This window comes from Pseudovirgaria hyperparasitica, assembly GCF_010093815.1.
Source record: "Pseudovirgaria hyperparasitica strain CBS 121739 unplaced genomic scaffold EJ05scaffold_8, whole genome shotgun sequence".
Taxonomy (NCBI): domain Eukaryota; kingdom Fungi; phylum Ascomycota; class Dothideomycetes; order Acrospermales; family Acrospermaceae; genus Pseudovirgaria; species Pseudovirgaria hyperparasitica.
In genome coordinates, this window is record NW_022985556.1 from 389,892 (window position 1) to 410,181 (window position 20,290).

At 48.5% G+C, this 20,290-nt stretch overlaps 9 protein-coding genes across 9 annotated transcripts; 6 read left to right on the top strand and 3 right to left on the bottom strand.

The window, feature by feature from the left end:
• The first annotated feature begins 31 nt into the window (after positions 1-31).
• Positions 32-1,817, top strand: EJ05DRAFT_372561 (nucleoside hydrolase). The gene is made up of 6 exons (XM_033741157.1): positions 32-199; positions 263-270; positions 335-539; positions 590-640; positions 743-900; positions 1,014-1,817. The coding sequence occupies exons 1-6, from the start codon at positions 160-162 to the stop codon at positions 1,572-1,574; spliced, it is 1,023 nt and encodes a 340-aa protein (XP_033600395.1). The 5' UTR covers positions 32-159; the 3' UTR covers positions 1,575-1,817.
• EJ05DRAFT_372513 (glycoside hydrolase) lies at positions 1,818-3,512 on the top strand. Its single transcript, XM_033741156.1, has 4 exons — positions 1,818-2,327; positions 2,414-2,492; positions 2,555-3,156; positions 3,217-3,512. Exons 1-4 carry the CDS (start codon positions 2,061-2,063, stop codon positions 3,346-3,348), a joined length of 1,080 nt encoding a protein of 359 aa, XP_033600396.1. The 5' UTR covers positions 1,818-2,060; the 3' UTR covers positions 3,349-3,512.
• A 164-nt stretch (positions 3,513-3,676) lies between these two features.
• Positions 3,677-4,860, bottom strand: EJ05DRAFT_492967 (glycoside hydrolase; the record flags this gene model as incomplete). The annotated part of the gene is made up of 3 exons (XM_033746080.1): positions 3,677-4,464; positions 4,512-4,795; positions 4,847-4,860. 3 exons carry the CDS (start codon positions 4,858-4,860, stop codon positions 3,677-3,679), a joined length of 1,086 nt encoding a protein of 361 aa, XP_033600397.1.
• Positions 4,861-5,573: 713 nt separating this feature from the next.
• Positions 5,574-8,352, bottom strand: EJ05DRAFT_492968 (Adaptor protein complex AP-1 gamma subunit; the record flags this gene model as incomplete). Its single annotated transcript, XM_033746081.1, has 6 exons — positions 5,574-5,669; positions 5,718-7,319; positions 7,367-7,877; positions 7,931-8,119; positions 8,168-8,291; positions 8,343-8,352. 6 exons carry the CDS (start codon positions 8,350-8,352, stop codon positions 5,574-5,576), a joined length of 2,532 nt encoding a protein of 843 aa, XP_033600398.1.
• Positions 8,353-8,657: 305 nt separating this feature from the next.
• Positions 8,658-11,029, top strand: EJ05DRAFT_476238 (uncharacterized protein). Its single transcript, XM_033743986.1, has 6 exons — positions 8,658-9,039; positions 9,105-9,551; positions 9,598-9,687; positions 9,733-10,600; positions 10,651-10,692; positions 10,744-11,029. The coding sequence occupies exons 1-6, from the start codon at positions 8,924-8,926 to the stop codon at positions 10,768-10,770; spliced, it is 1,590 nt and encodes a 529-aa protein (XP_033600399.1). The 5' UTR covers positions 8,658-8,923; the 3' UTR covers positions 10,771-11,029.
• Positions 10,743-12,112, bottom strand: EJ05DRAFT_476240 (ribosomal protein S3). The gene is made up of 2 exons (XM_033743987.1): positions 11,972-12,112; positions 10,743-11,870 (listed from the first exon to the last, which is right to left on the bottom strand). Exons 1-2 carry the CDS (start codon positions 12,030-12,032, stop codon positions 11,125-11,127), a joined length of 807 nt encoding a protein of 268 aa, XP_033600400.1. The 5' UTR covers positions 12,033-12,112; the 3' UTR covers positions 10,743-11,124.
• Positions 12,113-12,271: 159 nt separating this feature from the next.
• On the top strand, positions 12,272-15,223 carry EJ05DRAFT_372752 (phosphatase). Its single transcript, XM_033741160.1, has 3 exons — positions 12,272-12,492; positions 12,543-13,031; positions 13,082-15,223. Exons 1-3 carry the CDS (start codon positions 12,469-12,471, stop codon positions 14,858-14,860), a joined length of 2,292 nt encoding a protein of 763 aa, XP_033600401.1. The 5' UTR covers positions 12,272-12,468; the 3' UTR covers positions 14,861-15,223.
• Positions 15,224-17,418, top strand: EJ05DRAFT_372739 (glycoside hydrolase). The gene is made up of 2 exons (XM_033741158.1): positions 15,224-16,744; positions 16,795-17,418. Exons 1-2 carry the CDS (start codon positions 15,587-15,589, stop codon positions 17,239-17,241), a joined length of 1,605 nt encoding a protein of 534 aa, XP_033600402.1. The 5' UTR covers positions 15,224-15,586; the 3' UTR covers positions 17,242-17,418.
• A 423-nt stretch (positions 17,419-17,841) lies between these two features.
• On the top strand, positions 17,842-19,783 carry EJ05DRAFT_500470 (uncharacterized protein; the record flags this gene model as incomplete). The annotated part of the gene is made up of 2 exons (XM_033746999.1): positions 17,842-19,528; positions 19,578-19,783. 2 exons carry the CDS (start codon positions 17,842-17,844, stop codon positions 19,781-19,783), a joined length of 1,893 nt encoding a protein of 630 aa, XP_033600403.1.
• Between the last annotated feature and the right edge of the window lie 507 nt (positions 19,784-20,290).

Genomic DNA, 20,290 nt, shown 5'->3' on the forward strand with positions numbered 1-20,290 from the left:
TCTATCAAAACCGGAGTCACGCCGCCGATGGGTCTTATCAAAAAGATACGTTCCTTTTCAACAGTCTCGGACTCTGTATGTCCTGATCCATATTATTAACCACCTTTGACCCAACACGTCAATCGTTACTCTTTCTTGTTGGATATCACGACGCCCAACATGTCGGCCCTCACTCCTTTGTGGCTGGATGTTGATACTGGTATGATGTGTCCCTTCCCAGGAGACTCGAATACTCGAATGCGATGTACTGAACAGCATCTAGGTCATGATGTAGGACGCGTCTCTAAATGAATGAGGTATCATGACAGGCTTATGGCGACCTCGCATATGACAGGATGCATTTGCATTACTACTAGCTGCCCACTCTCCGAAGACAGTTCTCCTGGGTGTAACCACCGTCCACGGAAATGCGTCACTGGAACATACGACGCGAAATACTCGGGGTGTCCTCGAAGCTATAGGGTGCTCGCACATAGCTGTATACCCGGGTGCGACTAAGCCCCTGACACGTAGCGCCGTTCATGCTCCTGATATTCATGGTAAACTAGACGCGCCGTAGCTGTACCTGTCGAGTACTGAAATTAGCCAGGCGAGACTGGACTAGATGGTGTGACTCTATTGCCCAACGTCCCTGGATCAGGTACGGAGCAAGTTGACTTCGTCAAAGCCATGTATGATGCGCTGAGTGCAACGGCTCCTGGTACCGCATGGTTAGTAACCACTGGAACGTTGACAAATGCAGCAAAGCTCTTCGCAGCCCATCCAGATCTCGTCGACCATCTCGCAGGTGTCAGTATTATGGGAGGAGCAATCGGTGGCAAATTCAACGATGCACCTATGGGAACTGTGGCTGGAGAGGGTGAAAGGTTTGGCAACTTCACGCCTTTTGCTGAGTTCAATGTAAGACTACTTTTCTTGTGACTCTAGAATGTGCATACTAATGGTGTTATATAGATTTACGTCAGTTCTCTGCATGTCGATATTTCACTGGTATGTATGACTGACTCAATCAGTGCGACCCCGAGGCGGCACACTCGATCCTCGCACACCCTGTGCTCTCGAAAAAGACAACACTAATTCCACTCGACGTGACACATCTCTGTAGAGGAACGCGACCGGTCCGACAGCGACTCCTTTTTAGTGACAACTCGTTGAAGGACACGACTACAGTTCGAGCTCTGTTCCATGAGATCATGACTTACTTCGCTGGAACGTATGCTGAAGTATTTGCCATCACTGATGGACCTCCCCTACATGACCCTCTAGCAACTGCTGCAGCGTTCATTCCCGAGATCTTCGAAGATGCGTCGGGCGAACGCTTCGAGGTCAATACGGTCAGAGAAGGCGTACATTCAGATGATCGAACGCTAGCTGGTCAGTTAGGCAGGACAGTTGCAAGTCTACTACCAAAAGGTCAAGGCGGAGTCCGTGTCCCACGTGGTTTGAACGTTGAACGGTTCTGGGACATGATAGAATTGGCTCTCCAGGAAGCTGACAAAGCTTCAAGCCTTCCTTCTCTCAATGGCACGGAAAAGAAGAAGTACAGAGATTTGTACAATGCCGGAGAAGCGTAAAAGAGTCGGTCGCTTGTCGCGAGATGCACTAGAATCCACCGGGCACTGAAGTTTTGAAAACGAGCTAGACGTGATATTGTCACCGACGACTCTCATACAGGGCATAGATGTTGTGAACGTCCTATATTATCCAACTTGTGTACTAGATTTGACCCGGAGAACTGTAGGCTCGGCCACAATCACAGCCTATGATGCTAGCGGAGCGCCACACTTGATTGTATTTACCCGGTCATGGTAAATTGTACTTGTTCCTTGAACATACACTAACTTACCCCTCATATCCCGCATCCGTCATGGATCGCGAGTGTACGACTGGTCACAGGTGTCGTATGCCTAGGTCTTAGTATAGCGTACGGATAATGTCAAGCTCTCGTGGCGCACTGATGCTTCTTGTATAAAGTTGAAGGTTGCTCCACGCCGACTGAACCATGCAACGGGAGTCAGACGGTGCATCGATAATAAATCCTTTACTATAGATTGTTCCAGATGAAGTGGACTTCTTTCGCATTGGCGATTGCCTTCACGCCCGCGGTCCTGTCGTCACTCTTAGCTGATCGTGGCAGCAAGGAAATTGGATTGAATCAACTCGCACGCAAAGCAGGACTTCAGTATTTCGGTACCGCAATCGATAATCCAAGTCTTGCCCCCGGTGGCGCTAGTTATCTGCCTTACAGCATTGATAACTCGAAATATCGAAAGGTTGCTTACAATTCAGAGGAGTTTGGTCAAGTGACGCCGGCAAATGGGTTGAAGGTATGTTCATTCACAACAATTTCATACTTTGAGGGACACGCAAATTAGACTAAGAACATATGGATTGACATCTCTCGGTCCTGCAGTGGATGTTCACTGAGCCTTCACGAGGTCAGTTTAACTACACCCTCAGCGACGAAATAATAAAACCAGCGATCAAAAACGGTATACCCAATCATACATGACCATGCCCATGGCAAAGAGAAAAGGGTTGACTAAATTCACAGGCCAATTCCGCCGCTGCCACGCCCTCGTTTGGCACAACCAACTTCCACCCTGGCTCACGTCGCAGACCTGGACCGCCTCGGAGCTCCTCTCCGTCGTCCGCACGCATATCGCCGCCGAAGTAACGCACTACAAGGGTCAATGTCTACACTGGGATGTCGTCAACGAAGCTTTCAACGAGGATGGTACGTTCCGGCCATCTATCTTCTACAATATCACGGGCACGGGGTATATTTACGAGGCCTTCGCCGCGGCCGCAAAAGCAGATCCGAAGGCGAAATTGTATTATAATGATTATAATATTGAGACGGTGGGACCGAAGAGCGATTCGGTGAGGACTTTGGTGAAGGAGATGAGAAAGAAGGGGGTAAAGATTGATGGTGTGGGATTGCAGAGCCACTTCACAGTAGGCGGGACGCCGAGTTATGAAGCGCAGACGGCGAATATGGCAGCTTTCACTAAAATGGACCTCGATGTGGCAGTGACAGAGTTGGATGTTAGGATGCAGTTGCCGAGCAATGGGATGAAGCTGGCCCAACAAGCGAAAGATTACAATACATCTGTGATGGCGTGTAAGAATACGAAGCGATGCGTTGGGATTACTGTAAGTGGTGGCAACGTGCATCTCTTATGTGTACTGCTAACGTTAATCGATTTTGTCCAGGTATGGGATTTTCAAGATAATTTCTCCTGGGTTCCTTCGACATTTGCGGGGGAGGGCGACCCTTTGCCGTACAGTAGTACCACTGAGAAGAAGCCTGCCTGGTATACGATTGCGAAGGCACTTCGGGGATGAGATAAAGTACACGCTTGTGTCATCGTCTAGGCTATGTAGTGCTTTCGAGAGGCCCATCCCTACTTAGACAGAGCAATGAGCTAGATCTTGAGTCTTACTGGGCGTAAATACACAAGGCTTGCAGATGAGAACGAGACTCCATCAAGCACAGAGTAGCGTTCACACTAATGACCAACTCCATCCATGCATTGATTATCTATGTATTATTCTTAGAGTTTCGTATTCTCTGAAGGCTATTATTGGGCTGGGTACTTGGCAGGATCTTGTATGAACTTCGAGTGCCCAGGTGGGAAGCCGCAAGGAAAACTTGCCATGCCATCGCGTGGAATCACATATTAATGGCACCAGCCCTATATTGCCTTACACCCTCATTCAGTGCCTTCAGATGCTCAAATTTATTTGCGTCCTCTCCCAATCCCCAGGCAAACACTCCTCTAAGTGCCCTCTTCTGGACGATAGGAGCGAATTTCTTTCTGATCGCATCTGGCGTGTCCCATGACCAGAAGATATTCTCATCAGCGTCGAAGTAGTAGCTTCCTCCACCAATATCATCGTATTGCACGCCGCTCATGGCCTTTTCGAAGGATGCCTTCAGATTCGACGGTACTTGTTGCACCCAAACCAATGCACCAGCCTTGCCGAGATCAGCACCGGTATTTGGATCTTCCATCAATACAGTGCTACACCCGATAGCATTATGAGCAGTACAACCGCTAGCTGGGTCTACACGGAACCATTTGACATAGAATGCGAAGCCCAGATATATCTTGCCCGGGTCCAGGCCGCGGCTTATGTATTCGTCGATACTCGCAAGACTCAATTGGAGCCCTGTGTGGTGATTCGTGACATTATCGCGGATACTCATCATGTCGTACGTCATGATGTTTAGGTAGTCGAGTTGTGCGCTGATTGCACCCATGTTTTCTTTGGTGAATGCCAGCATGTCTGCAGACTTCGCGGGGACAGCCGCCGAGATAATTTTATCGGGACCGATGGCGTCGCGGATTGCGGCAAGGAAGAGCGGATATGCTGCGATCTCCCATTCTTTTTCGGAATTAGGATGGATCTTGTAGTCATAACCGTTCCCGCCTGGGAATTCCCAATCGACGTCGATACCTGGGCAGAATTAGTCATGAGTGGCTCGTTCAGGAGAATATAAGTACCATCTGCACCAGTCATCTCGATCATTTTCGCGACATGCTTTGCCCAGAGCTCTCGGCTTTCACCAGTCTTCGCACCTATGGAAAAGCCTGCTGTATCGCCCCATCCCCCGATCGCGATAATGACTTTGGTGTCAGGCGCGAACTTTTCACGCACAGCATCTACAGAAGTAAAAAGCGGGAATTCGCTTGGGCTGTTCTCATGAAACTTGCTCGAATTCATAAACGCCAGGGACACATGGGTGATTTCGGAAACATTTTCCTTCGATGGGACGATATTGTGTGCCCTGCGGTTGTTAGAAAGAAGAATGAAGCTGAGATGAGCCGTTCTCACTCACCCTGTCAAGTACATATTATATTCAAGCTTCGTAGCATATACTCCTGCTCCTGCTACAGCAGCAGCCATAAGGGCCGCGAGAAATCGATCTAGCATCTTGACGCGTGCTTGGAATATGACGGTACCGATGAGCAGTCAATATCAGCATGACGTTGATAGAAGTTTTACTCCCCGATTCACGAAGTCTAGCAGGCTCACACAGGATAGCATACGTCTGCAAGATCAAGTGTTACTTTGATTACTTGGTGGTGTGATGTGTATATTGTGGAGAATGAATGGCTGGGTGCTGGGATGCCCCACCCCTGCAAGTAAATTCGTCCGCAGAACTTTTGTCAATCAAATTTACATACAACGTTGAAATGCTACTTGCCCCGCTGGGTAGCTGGGAACTTACTTACTTAGTGTAACACGGCATATGCTGCAGGTACCCGCACTACAACACATCTAGCGATACCTGCACAGAATGATACGTCATTCTGCCTTAATAATACAAGTGCGGTGCATCACCAGAGTTATGTTTGTCTGTAGGACGAACGGACACCGAGAGATGATTTAAGTAAAGGTCTTTTACAGCGAGATCCTAAGGTGTTCGCTGTGGGAACCCTGTTTATAGAGCGTAGCGTCGTAAAGCAACTGGCCCAGCGATATTCATAGATAATATCTCCTATGTAATCTTTGAAAGTACCTTGTGATCACCCGGTACATTACACAGTACATATAATATTCCATCATAATGGTTCAGCCCAGTCGACCTGCTCAGAGACGGGCATACCGCCTTTTGAGTAGGCGATTTTTAGCCTTAATTTCAATCTAGACGGTGGCGGCTATCAGGAATTAGCATCGATTCATATAACGCCACACTGAATACTTACGCCAGCATTTGCAACGACTCTCATCTGCTGCGAAGCCTCCGAACCACCATCCAACTCACTTGAACTGATAGGTTGTAGTTGCAATTTCTGGGACTTTGGGACAGCTGCTTGCAAAGAGACTCCACTAAGAGACTCGAAGGCATTTGTATTCCGGAAACGGGCAAGTACTTGGACAGCGTTGGCATTTCTTTGGAGTTGAAAGGTGATGTTAAGATCATTTTTATTGTAGGCTTCATAAGCTGACGGCCCACTTGAAGATGGGGTCGTTGCCTGAGGTGGCGGTGACGAGATACCACCAAGACCTGCGAGGTCGTTTCCAAATGACACCTGTGATCTGGCCTCCTGAGCCTGCGATGCACTCGGACTGCCGAAGAGATCCATGATGTTCGAAACGTTAGATGATTGTGGTGGAGGCGATGTCGTATCGGAAGGTGACGATGAACTTCCACCTAGAATATCGGCAAGAAGATCTGTATTATTTGAGGAGCCGTTGAGAGTGGTTCTGGGGTCTGTTGTGGGCATATCAGAACCACCCATGAGGTCTAATAGCATGTCTTGTTCGGTGACCTGGCTAGGCTTCTTCTTCGTCACAACCCGCGATTGACGTTTTTTCGTGGCTTCGCCAAGGACTCTCTGCTCTTCTCGAATCTCTGGTGGTGGCATCCTTTCCAAAACACCTTTGCGCACTTCATCGTAGCCGAAGAGGTTGCCATATTCGGCAGCGCGCTGCTGAATTTCAATATCTAGGTTTGCTTGGTGGCGGAGTAATATGCGTCGAAGCCTTTCAATTTGTCCTACTTCCGACAGTCTCGTTGACAATTTCATGGTCGATGTGATGATATATTCGGTGACAATCTGTCCTGCGTATGCACTGTTCAAAATTGTCTCGAAGAGGTCAACGAGATCGCTTTCCTTGACGTGTGCAACCAGCTCTTCTTCTTCATACTGTCCTCCTCGTAATAATGCGTCGCCAAACTCACCAATGACCCAGGCACCGGCTAGCGTTAGACCCTCTTGGGTGATATCGTCCTTCAAAGAGGCGTACAGCTTTTGAGCAGAATAGGTCTGAAGCTCCGGGGTAGTCGCAATGAGACGAACGAACGAGGACAAGATTTGCTCCTTGACATAATTACCAGCCAATTTTAGGACTCTCAACATGGTATCGATATGCCATCTCTTGTTGGGCGCGAATCTGTCTGCTGCAATGCCGATCTGGGATGTCATGATTGGCTTGAACTCATTGTCGGCCACTTCTAGGAACGCTAATAACTCCCGAATAAGTACTCGGACGTTGCTTTCATTGATCAGCGTAAAGCTCAGATCAAGTGCTCTTCTCCGGATGCTGATATCGGGATCTCTCAGGCAATCTAGGATAGTGTTTCGATGTCTTTGTACCGCATTGGGCTCAACAGCAACTACTTTGATGAGAGTGTTGAGGGCAACATATCGGATGTTGTTATCTCTATTGGATAAGAATTTCCCCAGAATGTTCACGCCAAGAACTCTCAGTCCAGAGTCGGCTTCGATATCCAGAATAGTCAGTACTGCCTCGTAGAGAATGGCATTCCCGACGTTCTTCGATGCGTCGGTATTTGTGGCGACCTAGTGATATCAGGGTACGTTCTACGCGAAGTTTATTCATCACTTACCTGAGCGAGGATATCATTGATTTGCTCACTGGTTTCTGCATCGCCGCGGCCAAATACCCTCAATAGCTGCAGTATTTTCACCTGCAGGAATGGATCTGCGATTCCAGTGACATCGTGCTCAGGGGTATATCCGGAACTTGCCAAGCCTTTCAGAACCTTCACCAGTGCTGGTGTGATAGGTCTAAATGTTTCTACTATCCCAAATTCCCCTCCTTCTAGTTCGTCCGCTTCACACATGCTTATGACTAAGGTGAGACCACAAAGTAACACGCCATGGTTCCGATCGTTGAGGAGCAGTTTCGCCTTCTCTAAAAAGTGCTCTTGCAAGTCTGGCACTTTGCGACATATTCTCATTGCACAAATAGCAGCTTTTCGTCTTATGTACGGGTTTTGGCTGGAAATTATGGTTTCGACTTCGGGAAACAGATCGCGGGACATTTCGATAGACGCAATGTTACCTAATGTGCAGAGCGCAAGACCAACAATATATTGATTTGGGTGGTTGAGGTCGCTACGCCGTAATCGTTAGTAGAGGTAGATGTAATATCATGCACTTTGACGTACTTCTTCAACGAATTGGTCACCAAGGTCAACACCTCCTGATTCTCGTCCAGTAGGAGCATAGTTCCCAGATAGCCCAGCCGCTTGTCGGCAAATCTAGGTGATGCGAGAAGCTTCAGACATTCGATCTGACCGAAATGAGTCCGCTCTCCAAGCGTGAAGAGGTATAATAGCTTTGCAACATTGTTGCGCCTGCAGTCAAATTAGCACTAAAGCTATCAGGCACCTGCGTTGTCGCACCGTATTCCATGGTCACCACTTTCTTCCCTGAAGCTTGCACGAATCGCCGCGCTCTCCTTTTGAACGACCGCTCTCTCATCTGCGATTGTTTTGGCGGCACGGACATTACGAATGAACTGCTTCACTATACTGGGTCAGGAGGGGCATCTCTCAAGAGGGCTGAAGGTTGACGTACAGGAACTCATGATGGCGGTCTCACGGACCCCAGAGTCCTACAGAAGAGACGCCAAGTAAGAATGCCGAGTACGGACGTACACGAGGGAATCGAGTCGGGTATATTGTTCGTGTGGCGTGAGAGTATCGTCTATGCATATGTGAGGTTTGATGTCCATACTGTCAGTAGGCGCCCAGACTCCGTACACAGTAAGCGAAAATCGGAAGTGCTGCCTGAGGTGCCTGAACACGAACTACCTAGGTAGACCCCTGCTCGCTGCAAAGCCGCGGTACACTGACGTAGGATCAAAAGGAAACCCTTTGTTAGATGTGCCAGGTGATTACTGCAAGTGGCGTCCGAGCCAGCTGTTCGCACCTTGGATATGACTCTACTATAAGTCATACGAGGCATTATGACAACCAAACTGAACATAATACTATGAATTCAAATACTGCCAAGTATATGTGATCAATTCTCCTGATCTTCATCCTGGGCCGGATCAGCACGTTCACAAACGTTTCCCAAGTTTCTTGGAACACTGCCACATATCGATACCTGCTGGGAGTAAAATCAATATTCAATTCAGACGCTGCTCTACCATAATGTCGTCTAGCTTTCAGACAGAATACCTTTCGCCTAAACCAAGACGACCGGTTGGATCACATCTCAATCGAGCACCAAATCAATCCCCTTCCAGAATTTCAGATGGAATTGGCAGGTTAGGAACACTTGAATATAGTGATTGTATTTGTGTCTGTCATACAAATCTGACTGTTTTACCAGTGGTCGCGCAACGCCTGTACCTCATGATGCTCCTCCATCAGTCCACGCAACCTCCTCGGCCCGCAAAACCATCAGGGCTCAGCAGAAGCATCGGTTGTTCCCTACCATAGACTATGCCGCTCGTGTGTCACATTTCGACCCAAAGAGCGAACACCGAGACTTCAGTGGCTTCTTTGTCCTCTTCTGGGTTGGGCTTGCTATCATGGTCATAACCGCAATGCTTCGAAATTTAAAAGAGACTGGATATCCTTTAGTCATCAGACAATGGCCTGTCCTGACGGAAAAGTTGTTTGAGCTGGCTCTCAGCGATCTTCTTATGGTGGCTAGTTCCGCGCTCAGCTTGCCCCTCCACAAGATGTATACAGGCGTGAAGATACTCCGATGGAGTCGTCTTGGTATGCCTCTACAGAGCCTTTTCCAGACCGCGTGGCTGTTATTCTGGGTCAAGTCAGTCAGTCTTAGAATTGTATGGCTGGATCCTCACATATTATAGTTGGCCATTCCTCCGAATTTGGAGCTGGACGTCACAGGTGTTCTTCACGCTACATCTTCTTTCGATCTTCATGAAGATGCATTCTTATGCGTTAGTCACACCTAGCTGGCCCACTGTATATAATAACGTATCTAGATTCTACAATGGGCATTTGTCCACCACGAGGAGGCGTTTGAATGACCTTGATCGCCCAGATGGGGCATCACGAGCAAAAGCATACCGTTATCCTGGTCGTACTCAGCGATTACACGACTTGAATGCTGAACATGAGCCATCGAAAGAGGAGCAACTTGGTCAACTCCGTGAAGACCTTGCTCACGAGCTCACATCCTCCCTGGGTAATGTCACATATCCTCAGAATCTCACAATCGCCAATTATGTCGACTTCCTATTCTGCCCAACCTTATGTTACGAGCTTGAATACCCTCGAATGCCGGAGACCGACTTCATGGAGCTTTTTTACAAGACCCTCGCAGTGTTTGGTTGCATATTTCTCACAACCCTCACGACAGAAGAATTTGTTCTCCCGGTGCTCGACGAGTCAGCAATCCGGATGACCGGCATCGCCTCTTTCTCAGAAGGATTCCTTATCATGGCCGAGTCTATATCTCGTCTCCTATTCCCATTCATGGTTCTATTCCTCCTCGTATTTCTTATTATTTTTGAATACGTATTGGGTGCATTTGCTGAGATCACGCGCTTCGCTGATCGCCAGTTCTATTCAGATTGGTGGAACAGCTGCGACTGGCTGGAGTTTTCGCGCGAGTGGAATATCCCGGTACATCATTTCTTTCGGAGGCACGTATACGTAGCGTCTCGAATCTATGTGTCCAAATCAGCTGCGACAGGAATCACGTTCCTCGTCAGTGCTTTGGCCCACGAGCTGGTAATGGGCTGCATTACGAAGAAACTCAGGGGGTATGGCTTCACTATGATGATGTTGCAGATGCCAATCGTTATGATACAGCGATCAAGGCTTCTTAGGGGCCGGACTTTGCTGAATGTAAGAGCGCTACTGTCCCGGTCATGCAACCACTGACGAATCCTTCACAGAATGTTCTCTTTTGGTGTAGCATGATTCTTGGGTTGTCAATGGTATGATTTACTTGAAATTACTGAAGTACAAGTTCTAACAGTGAGTTGCAGATTTGCGCACTCTATGTTCTGCTCTAGATCTCAGCAGTTGCAGCGACTATGAGGATATTCCTTTTAGTAGTGATGATCTTCTGTTAAAGCGTCGAGATACCCTATTCGCGTTCCAATGTATCGTTCCGTAGAGATCTAGGCTGCATGTAATTACACGTTCCAAGTATCAATGCCTAGATAGTTCTAGCCATATAGTTTGTCATTATTCACGTGTGAGGCAGGACTTGACAAAATGATGCGGAAATCGCTTGCAATTCCCATGTATTTTATATTCGACATACACAGGATAGACTCCTTGGAATCACGCTATAGTAGCATTCCATTCCATGAAAAGTATCAAGACCCGTTTTCACCCAAACGCGACCCTTTATGAGAACCCATTTATTCTGCGGTGTAACCCTCTGCCGGCGCCTCGCCACCCTGCTCTTGCTGTTCAGCCAACCGTGCTTGCTCAGCAGCTTGCTGTGCAGCAACAGCCTTAGCACCATAGTCTTGGGACATTGGTTGCACAACTGGTTGTTCTTCCTTTGGCTCAATGATGGTAACGGAGTCAGGGAGTGATTTTTGGGGACCAGCTTTGCCCTCAGGGTCAGAACCGCGCATAATCTTGACCTTGATACCTAATACACCCTGACGGAGTAATACGTGACGGGTGGCATGGTCGATGAAGTCTTTTGCAGGTTGGCCGGAATGGATCATGAAACCATCAGTGAACTTCATGCTCTTAGCGCGGGCAGCTCTCAGCTTGCCGCTCACGACGACTTCGCAACCCTTAGCACCGCTCTCCATGATGAATCTCAGGACACCGTAACAGGCTCGGCGAACGGCCAGACCGTTGAGCAGCTTGTATCGGAGGGACTCGCACTGGGCGACGGCGGACAGACCACGGTTGGATACCTTGGCGGCATATAGAGAAACGGAATTTTCGGGGAATTTGAAGCGCTTCTGGATGAGTGAGGTAAGTTCACGGATTCGTCGTCCCTGCTCTCCGAGAACTTCTTGTGTGTGGGTTGCGCGAATGATGATATCGGTGACGGTGGGCGTGACGCGGACTTCGACACCAGAGTAACCTTCCTCGGCCAGCTCGCGTTGAAAGAATTCATTCAGTTCGGCGTAGAAAACACCGTCTATACATAGGTCAGTACTGTGCCCTAGCAATTGGTGTGCTCGCTATCCCGCTCCAATAGCAAACATATTTGTTAAGTCTGCGAGGAGTAAAGCCACATACCGGCGACGAACTTTCTACGCTTAGAGATAGCGGCACCAGGGGCGGCAGCAGCAGAGGCCATATTTGCTGTATAGAAACAGAGTCGGTTGGTGTTCCGGTCGAGTTGGCGGGTTGTCGAGATATGTAGTCGTCGTCGTCGTCGCTCGGCTTAAAAGAATTCGGTTGGAGTGCTTAGCACATCGTTGTTGTGCGGCTCGCTTACGAGCATCTAGTCTTTGCCTGAACAGTCTTAGCGCGCTATTGCGGGGCAATCTCACGGTTGCGCGCCAGGCTCGGGGGTGCCTTTCCAACATGTCGCTAATCCCTGCTTATGTGCTTCCAGCTATCACCGTGATCTAGGTAATTAACAACTTTGTTACTGATGCACGAGACCAGCCCGGCTCCATGTAACACACAGAAAGGAACATACCACACCACGTCATCGTCTCTGTGAGCTTTGGTCTTCCATCACACGCTGCTCTCGCAACACAGAACCGCGTTGACTGACGTAGCAGTCCATGGACAAGATTCGTGTCTCGAAGGTGAACCGTCAAAGGCGTGTTACCCAGCCTAGCTAATCGTATATCGCTAGGTGGAAGATGTCACACTATGGAGACAGGGTATTCGCGTCGAAGGGACACTACACTTGACAGCCCATCATCTCATATTCAGCTATCACTTACCAATATCGCCCGACCAACCCAACGCCCCTCCCAAAAAGCTTGAGAGAGAGTTATGGGTTACTTTCCCCATGATAAATGGCTGCACGTACAGACCTGCACCGCTAGCTTCACACCAGTCACCAGCAATACGAATACGCTGTCGAGACTTTACCTTTCTTGCGTTCCATTTTGTTGTAGAAAGTAAAGCACGAGATGTGTACGACAGTATTCGATCTTTATCATGCAAAGTCGGACGGATAGAAAAGCTTTATGCCTTCAGCTACAAACCGCAAGCTCCGGAGAACAAAGTCAATGGGTGGGAGTTGTACGATGCAGAGAAAGAGTACCGTCGCCTGGGCATTGGGGGAAAGAATCCAGAGTACGGATGGAGAGTATCATATATCAACTCCAACTACAAGGTGTGAAAAAAACCATGGTCGCTAGCATAGCACGACTGACTATCTCGCAGTACTCTCCTACCTACCCGGCCGTTCTTGTAGTGCCCTCCATAATCTCAGATAACACTCTTACATACGCGGGAAAGTATCGCTCGCGTGCACGGATTCCAGCATTAGTATACAGACACCCTGTGAACAACTGCTCCATTACCCGAAGTTCTCAACCCCTAGGTGGGTTTGCACGAAACAGGAGTGTGCAAGATGAGAAGCTAGTAGCCGCGATATTTGCAACAACTGCAGACAGCGAGAACAACAGCTCGCAAGATACCACGAGTAGTGGTCCAAGATCAACAGGAACCAGCCCAGATGCCAGTATTCAAAGTCTGGACACTGGAGAGGGGTCCAATAGCAGCATTAACGCTGAGAAATTCGAGGACCAAGTTCTTCAACAAATCGATGCACCTGAGAAGAGGCCGAAAGTATATGGCGCGCAACAGCGAAATCTCATAGTCGACGCACGTCCCACAGTCAATGCAATAGCCATGCAAGCCGTAGGAAAGGGTTCAGAAAACATGGATTTTTACAAAGATGCAACAAAGGCTTACCTAGGAATTGACAATATTCATGTCATGCGCAGATCTCTGAACAAGGTCATTTCTGCGCTCAAGGACACTGACATGACACCATTAGGTCCAAACCGAGAAACACTAGCGAAGAGTGGCTGGCTAGATCATATCAGTAATCTACTGGATGGAGTCTCTTTGATCGCACGCCAGATTGCAATTCAGCATTCTCATGTTTTGATACATTGTTCCGACGGATGGGATCGCACGAGTCAACTGAGCGCTCTGAGCCAACTTTGCCTGGACCCATACTATAGAACCCTAGAGGGCTTCATTGTACTGATAGAGAAAGACTGGCTCTCCTTCGGTCACATGTTCCGCTACCGCGCTGGTCTTCTGGGAAGTGATAAATGGTTCGAGGTTGAGAATGAGCGGTTAGTGGGGAACAGGAATGGAGTCGGCAATGCTGGGGGCCCTGCGAACGCGATAGAGAACGCATTAGCAAAAGCCCAAGGGTTTTTCAATAAAAAGAACGACTCCAGGGAACTTCTGTTTGCAGACTCAGACGGCGAAATGCAGGCATATGATTCCCCTGAGGGTCCACTAAAATCGAGAGCAGCCGCTACAAGTAGCACTTCTGCCGAGCAAGAGACAGCCACAAAGGTCGATGAAATAAGCCCAATATTTCATCAATTCCTGGATGCGACTTATCAATTGATACGCCAGCACCCTACCCGATTTGAGTTCAACGAACGTTTCCTTAGGCGACTACTTTACCATCTATACTCATGTCAGTACGGTTCATTTCTGTATGACAACGAAAGGGAGCGGGTTGAATCACGTGCAAAGGAGCGGACTAGAAGCGTATGGGATTATTTCCTATCGCGGAAGGAACAGTTTACCAACGCAAATTATGCATCAGCTGTGGACGATAATCAAAGGGGCCAAGAACGTGTTCTCTTTCCTATCCCGAAAGATGTAAGATGGTGGGCCGAAGTCTTCGGGCGCAAGGATGAGGAAATGAATGGCTCTTTGTCAACGACATATTCACCAAAGTCTACCAGTGGTATAACTACGGGAACTGTTCTCTCAGCAGTCGAAAACTCATCTGGGTCCGCAGAAGTTACTCCGCAACGCAGACAGGTCCAAGGTCACGACACAGCGATCAGTCCCGCGTGTCTCGCTACTGGGCTTTCGACTCTAAGTGTCGAACAGAGAGATATATCTCCTGGTCGATCGAGAAGTCCTCGACTATCAAATGGAGGCTTTGAGGTTGAAATGCAGTAATACGATTGTATGATGCCGCAGAGTGTAGGTTAATCCAGGGCTTGTACGTGTACATGGTGTTGGAAATTGGTCATACAATGCTAGGTCGACATCGCTCCATCTGCTGATTTGGGAAGGCGTTGCTTGACGAGATTCTGAACTTTATCATCCATAAATTGTTTCACGACACATGTCGTTTGAGGCATGCAATTTTGGGACTTCTGGATGGTCGTAATCAAGTGCAGTCTTTCATATACACGGACCTGAAATTATAATAAGCGGAATTCTCAATCGCCATTACCGGACCAATGATGTCGACCGAATCTAGTCATATCTGCAGATTGTTTATGCGCAGAAAATAGCTTATCGTTCATCGCTGCCTGGGTGGATATTCCAGTTGATGTCTTGGAACACGGATTCGCGGGGCTAAGTAGACTGAGGTGATGGACCGACGTCACTGACAACCCGAGCACCTGCAGCTTGAAGTACCCACGTTCTTTCTGTGACAAAAGACGACCGTAATTGTAAAATTGTAAGCTACGCCTGATAGTCCATACTAGTTGTACTTCCCTGGTCCTGTTCAACCGGACCAGGCGTTTGAGAATACTGGCTCACACTTTAGTTTCTTTCTACATCCTGGTCCTCATTTACTTTCTTTCATACGCTGCACCCTACTCTAAACAATCTTAGACCTTTTCGCACTTGGAATATCACCTGTTCTCGCAGATATTCGTCCTATCCTACAGCATGAGGAAGTTCATGGGCAAAGTGAAAGATGCTGGAAAGCCTTCTGGGCCTTCTCCCTATAGCCCTCAAAAGATTCATTCCCAAGCACCTAAGGCCTCACCTCCGATAAACCCAGACATTTTTCGCTATCGATACAACCATGGCACCAACGTAGGATCAATATACGTTCTGGAAAAGTGGCTCTACCAGTCAATGTTCCCTCAAGGCTGCGAGGATGGCAAATCATCAGAGCTCGAGGCTGTTAAAGCCAATGTTAAAGAGCTACATACTGACAAAACTCGACAAAAGCTCGAGAAGCATTGGTCTAATGCAATCATACAACAAGAATGGGAATGGCTCTCGCGCGACGCCAAATGTTCCGCCATAAGACTCCCAATTGGGTACTTCACGTTAGGTTCAAAGTTTGCACGCGGTACTCCCTTTAGTCCATTCGAGAAAATATATCAGAACGCCTGGTCCAGCGTTCGTCGCTTCGTTGAAACCGCCAATTCCTACGGCATCGGAGTCTTGCTCGACCTTCACGCCGCCCCGGGTGGTGCAAATAGCAGTGATCATTCGGGTACTAACTCCAATAAAGCAGAACTGTGGAACAGCGACTCAAACAGGAAGCTGACCATCGACTGCTTGAGATTCATTGCGGAGGAAGTGAAGAACGGGCTGCCTGGTGTTATAGGCATCCAGGTGTGCAATGAAGCTGAGTACGGTGCACAAGGCATGTACGACCTCTACGATTGGGCTTTGAGCACGTTCAGCTCCATCGACTCTAGCATTCCCATATATATCTCGGATGCCTGGAATCTTGGAGACACTATTCCTTATGCTTTGAAGCGCAACGCGAAAGATGTCATCTCGAACCCGGTATTCATTGATACACACTTCTACTGGGCGTTCAGTGACGCGGACAAGTCAAAGTCACCCCAGCAGATTATTGACGAGGTTCCTACTAAACTAGGGGAGCTTGATGGCCAAGAAGGAAGTATTCATGATCGTGGCGGGGTACAGATCATCGTCGGTGAGTATAGCTGTGTCATGGCGGGCGAGGTCTGGAAGAAGCATGGCGAAGGCCAGAGAGACGAATTGACAAAGTCCTTTGGGCAAGCGCAGAGCCGTCGGTGGCAACAAAAGACTGGCGGCTCGTTCTTCTGGACACTCAAGATGGTGAGATTCAGTATCAGTTCAAATGTTTCATGGCTAATCTGGTCCAACAGGACTGGGTACCGGGTGGCGAATGGGGCTTCATTGAACAAACGAAGAACGGAGCTATAAAGGCTCCTGATTGGTTCGATCTCTCCTTCACACAAGTCAAAGAAGCCTTGGCAAAGGCTACAGGTCAACGAGACTCGTTGGCACAGAAAGCTGCTGCAGAGCATGCTGCCTACTGGGATGGAAAACATCCTGATGGTACTTTTGAACATTGGCGCTTTGAACCTGGTTGGCAACAAGGTTGGGATGATGCCGAGAAATTCTTCACTGCGCGAATGAATGGACTGGTACCAAAGGGCAGCGGTGAAGGATGTGATCGTATCGGTGCTATCGAGGCTTGGACACTAAAACGCTGTAGAGAGTCTGGAATGGTGGACAGTGGATGGATGTGGGAATGGGAGGTGGGCCTCAGGAAGGGCATCAAAGACTTTGAGCAGACTGTCGGCATCTGAGTTCAGCAAACGCCAATTGAGGCAAGAACGACCTATGAAACTGTTGAGTATTTCCATAGTGTATGTTCAGCTTGCATCATTGGGGCGCAGATAAGTACGACTCAGCCTGCGAGCACCAGCAATCGGACTAAGTAAAGTAGGTTCATTATTGTTCTGGATAATGACACACATAGTTAGATGTTGTGATTGCAGTGAATAACGAGGCTCTAACAAAGCGTAAGGTAAGATGCCACCTACCCCGTTTCTATTACTGCAAGCAGCATATGGTGATCAGACTTGAACACTATTCGAGAAATATGCCACTGTGCGTGACAGTTAAGTACGACTCATTTCTTCGTTCGCCATCTGCTAGCGCTCACTCGTGCGAGGAGGCGTCGTGGCTGTCTCGCTCGTAGTTTGCATGATATATGTGGGGTTGAGGCTACAGGTGATGGATTCTGCTTATCTCGGCTCACCTAATTCAGATCCCAGACATATTCCTCTCCGCTGTTCTTATCCGACGTCAGCATAACTGTCAAAGCACGTCCAGATTATCAACAATAACGTTACTAGACTGTCTTAGCGAGGAAACCCGGGGGGTGTCAAGATCATACATACATGATGAGAACATATGCCTATGGACCGCTCAGTAGAAAGCAAGACATTAGGATCTTAAAGCTAAATGCAGGATCGATTCATGATCCGCTCAGAGGATCTCTGGCTCCTCGCAAAGACGATGAGTCTTACGAGGTCTTGCTCTGGGCTATGGAGGAAGGAAACGAGTCCAGTCGAATCTCGCTCCACGATGAAGGTGGCGTGTCTAATTTTCTGCATATCAAGCCAGACTTGGGGGCAGCGCTGAAAAGCTTGAGACCAAGACAATCTGGTAATCCGCATCGCAAGCTCTGGATAGATGCGATTTGCGTGAACTGGAAAGATATTCAGGAGAAAAATAAGCAGGTAGCCATGATGGCTCAGATACTCAGACAGGCTACGAGAGTATGCCTTTGGCTTGGATCCCATGATCATGATAGCCGCAAAGCAATTGAGTTTATGAGGAGTAAAATCCTAGATCTTGCCCGTATCGATTACCATTTCAGTCAGGAATCAAGCTTGGATTCCTGCATAGCATTGGCTAGTTTCCTCAACCGACCGTGTTTCGAACAGCACTGGATGGTGCAAGGAATTGTCTTGGCTCGGAATGCTGCAATATACTGCGGCGAGGACTGTTTGAGCTGGGACCAATTTGAAGCTGCTGTCTCACTGTTTCGCGTCAAGTACGACTCACTAGCTCGGCATCCGGCGTATAGTGCATATAACTTTGGAGATATCAGGGCTTTCAGTGCTGTTCGCCTCGTCGAGGTGACATCTACTCTTGTGGAGCGGTCCGAGTCGGGCGGTATGTTGTCTCGATCCCTAAGCATCGAAGATCTTGTTTTTATGCTCTCCGATTTCAAGGTGCGCGAGCCACATGACTTGATTTACTCCGTATTGGCCTTGGGCAGTGGTACAGGGCTTCTGGAATCACAGACTGTAAAACCTGTGGAGGGCAAGACGGGGAGCACTGATAGTCGGCGAAGTACGACAGTCATCGCAGTCGACTACGGACAGGACTTTTTTGAAGTCTGCAAGAAGTTCATGGCCTTTACTATCTCCAGATCTGGATCTTTCGATCTAATACTCCAGCCTTGGGCACATCAGGCTGCGAGTAGGCTACCAAGGAGCAAGAATACCCTTCCATCATGGATCACAATGACCGGACCGGTGCATCAAACTCAAGCAAGCTCTAGTGCATTTGGCGGCGTGAGCAGAGTTCGCGCCAGTGCTGATCCCTTGTTGAAGTCGGGTCTGTCGCGTTCATATCGGTATAAGGCCTCGTGGCAACGTGCAAGGCCTGCAAACTGGAGGTTGGGGACCGGCGACAAGGGCTGTAGCCTATTCGTGACAGGCTTTATTCTTGATGCTGTTGGGGAGAGAGGAGAGTCAGCCGGTGTTGGGATGCCGCCACCAAGCTGGCTTGAATTGACCGAGGACGTGGAGCGATCAGACGCATTCTGGAGGACTCTCGTTGCGGATAGAACCATGGATGGTCGCACTGCGCCGAAGTACTACTCTCGTGCATTCATGCATGCTCGACAGCCAGGTTTCATGGTGGATGAGCATGGCCCTTTCGTAGTAGACGAATTTATCCGGCGTGTACGTGCTGTCACCTGGAAACGCCGCATGATAACGCTCCGGAACGAGCACGAACAATTCGGCAAAGAAGCGGTCATTGGATTAGCACCTGAACGAACGTGGAGAACAGACAGTAAGATAGCTCACAACTCTGGCAATGCATCTGTACTTAACCCGTGTAGTCATTGCCATTATCGAAGGCTGCTCCGTACCGGTCGTTCTCCGTCATGTTCGTGGAACCGAAACGTACAGTCTCATTGGTGAGGCGTACATTCACGGGTACATGGACGGTCAAGCTTGTAGCTTACAGGAGTATGTTCAACGTGCCGAAAGTACGAATTATGCATTGAAGGAGCAGATGAAGACACGCGAGTTTGAATTGAGTTAGGTCTGTCATCGTCTACACCACCCCTTTCCCACAATTTTTGTGCCACGGAACACAATAACTCACTTGAGCCTCACACTCGGCCAAGTACACGGATAACTAAATAGAGTCGTAAAAGCTTTCGCTGCTATCTGATTCTACCAGTACCGTGTTCCAGTTCGTACCCCAGGCTCAGAGATTATGTTGGAGGCGGATGTAGGTGCTCATAACCATTACCCAGTTTTTTTCTTATACTGCCCTGTGCCCAGCCGTATGTTCTCTCTGGACCTCCTTTTTCTTCTGACTAGAGTCATCCGTTAGCCCTTTGGCTTCATTACACCGCAATCCATTGAGTTGCGATCTTGCTTGAGAATTCATCTTTAACAAATCACTGAGCCATAGCATCGGCAGGTATGTATATGATCCGTCATAGACAGAAGAGACTCTTCTTGTCTGTGTACTTAACATTAGGTTAGACGAATGCTGGCCAAGTTCTCAAAATGATATCTATCCACAAATGCCTTCGTATAC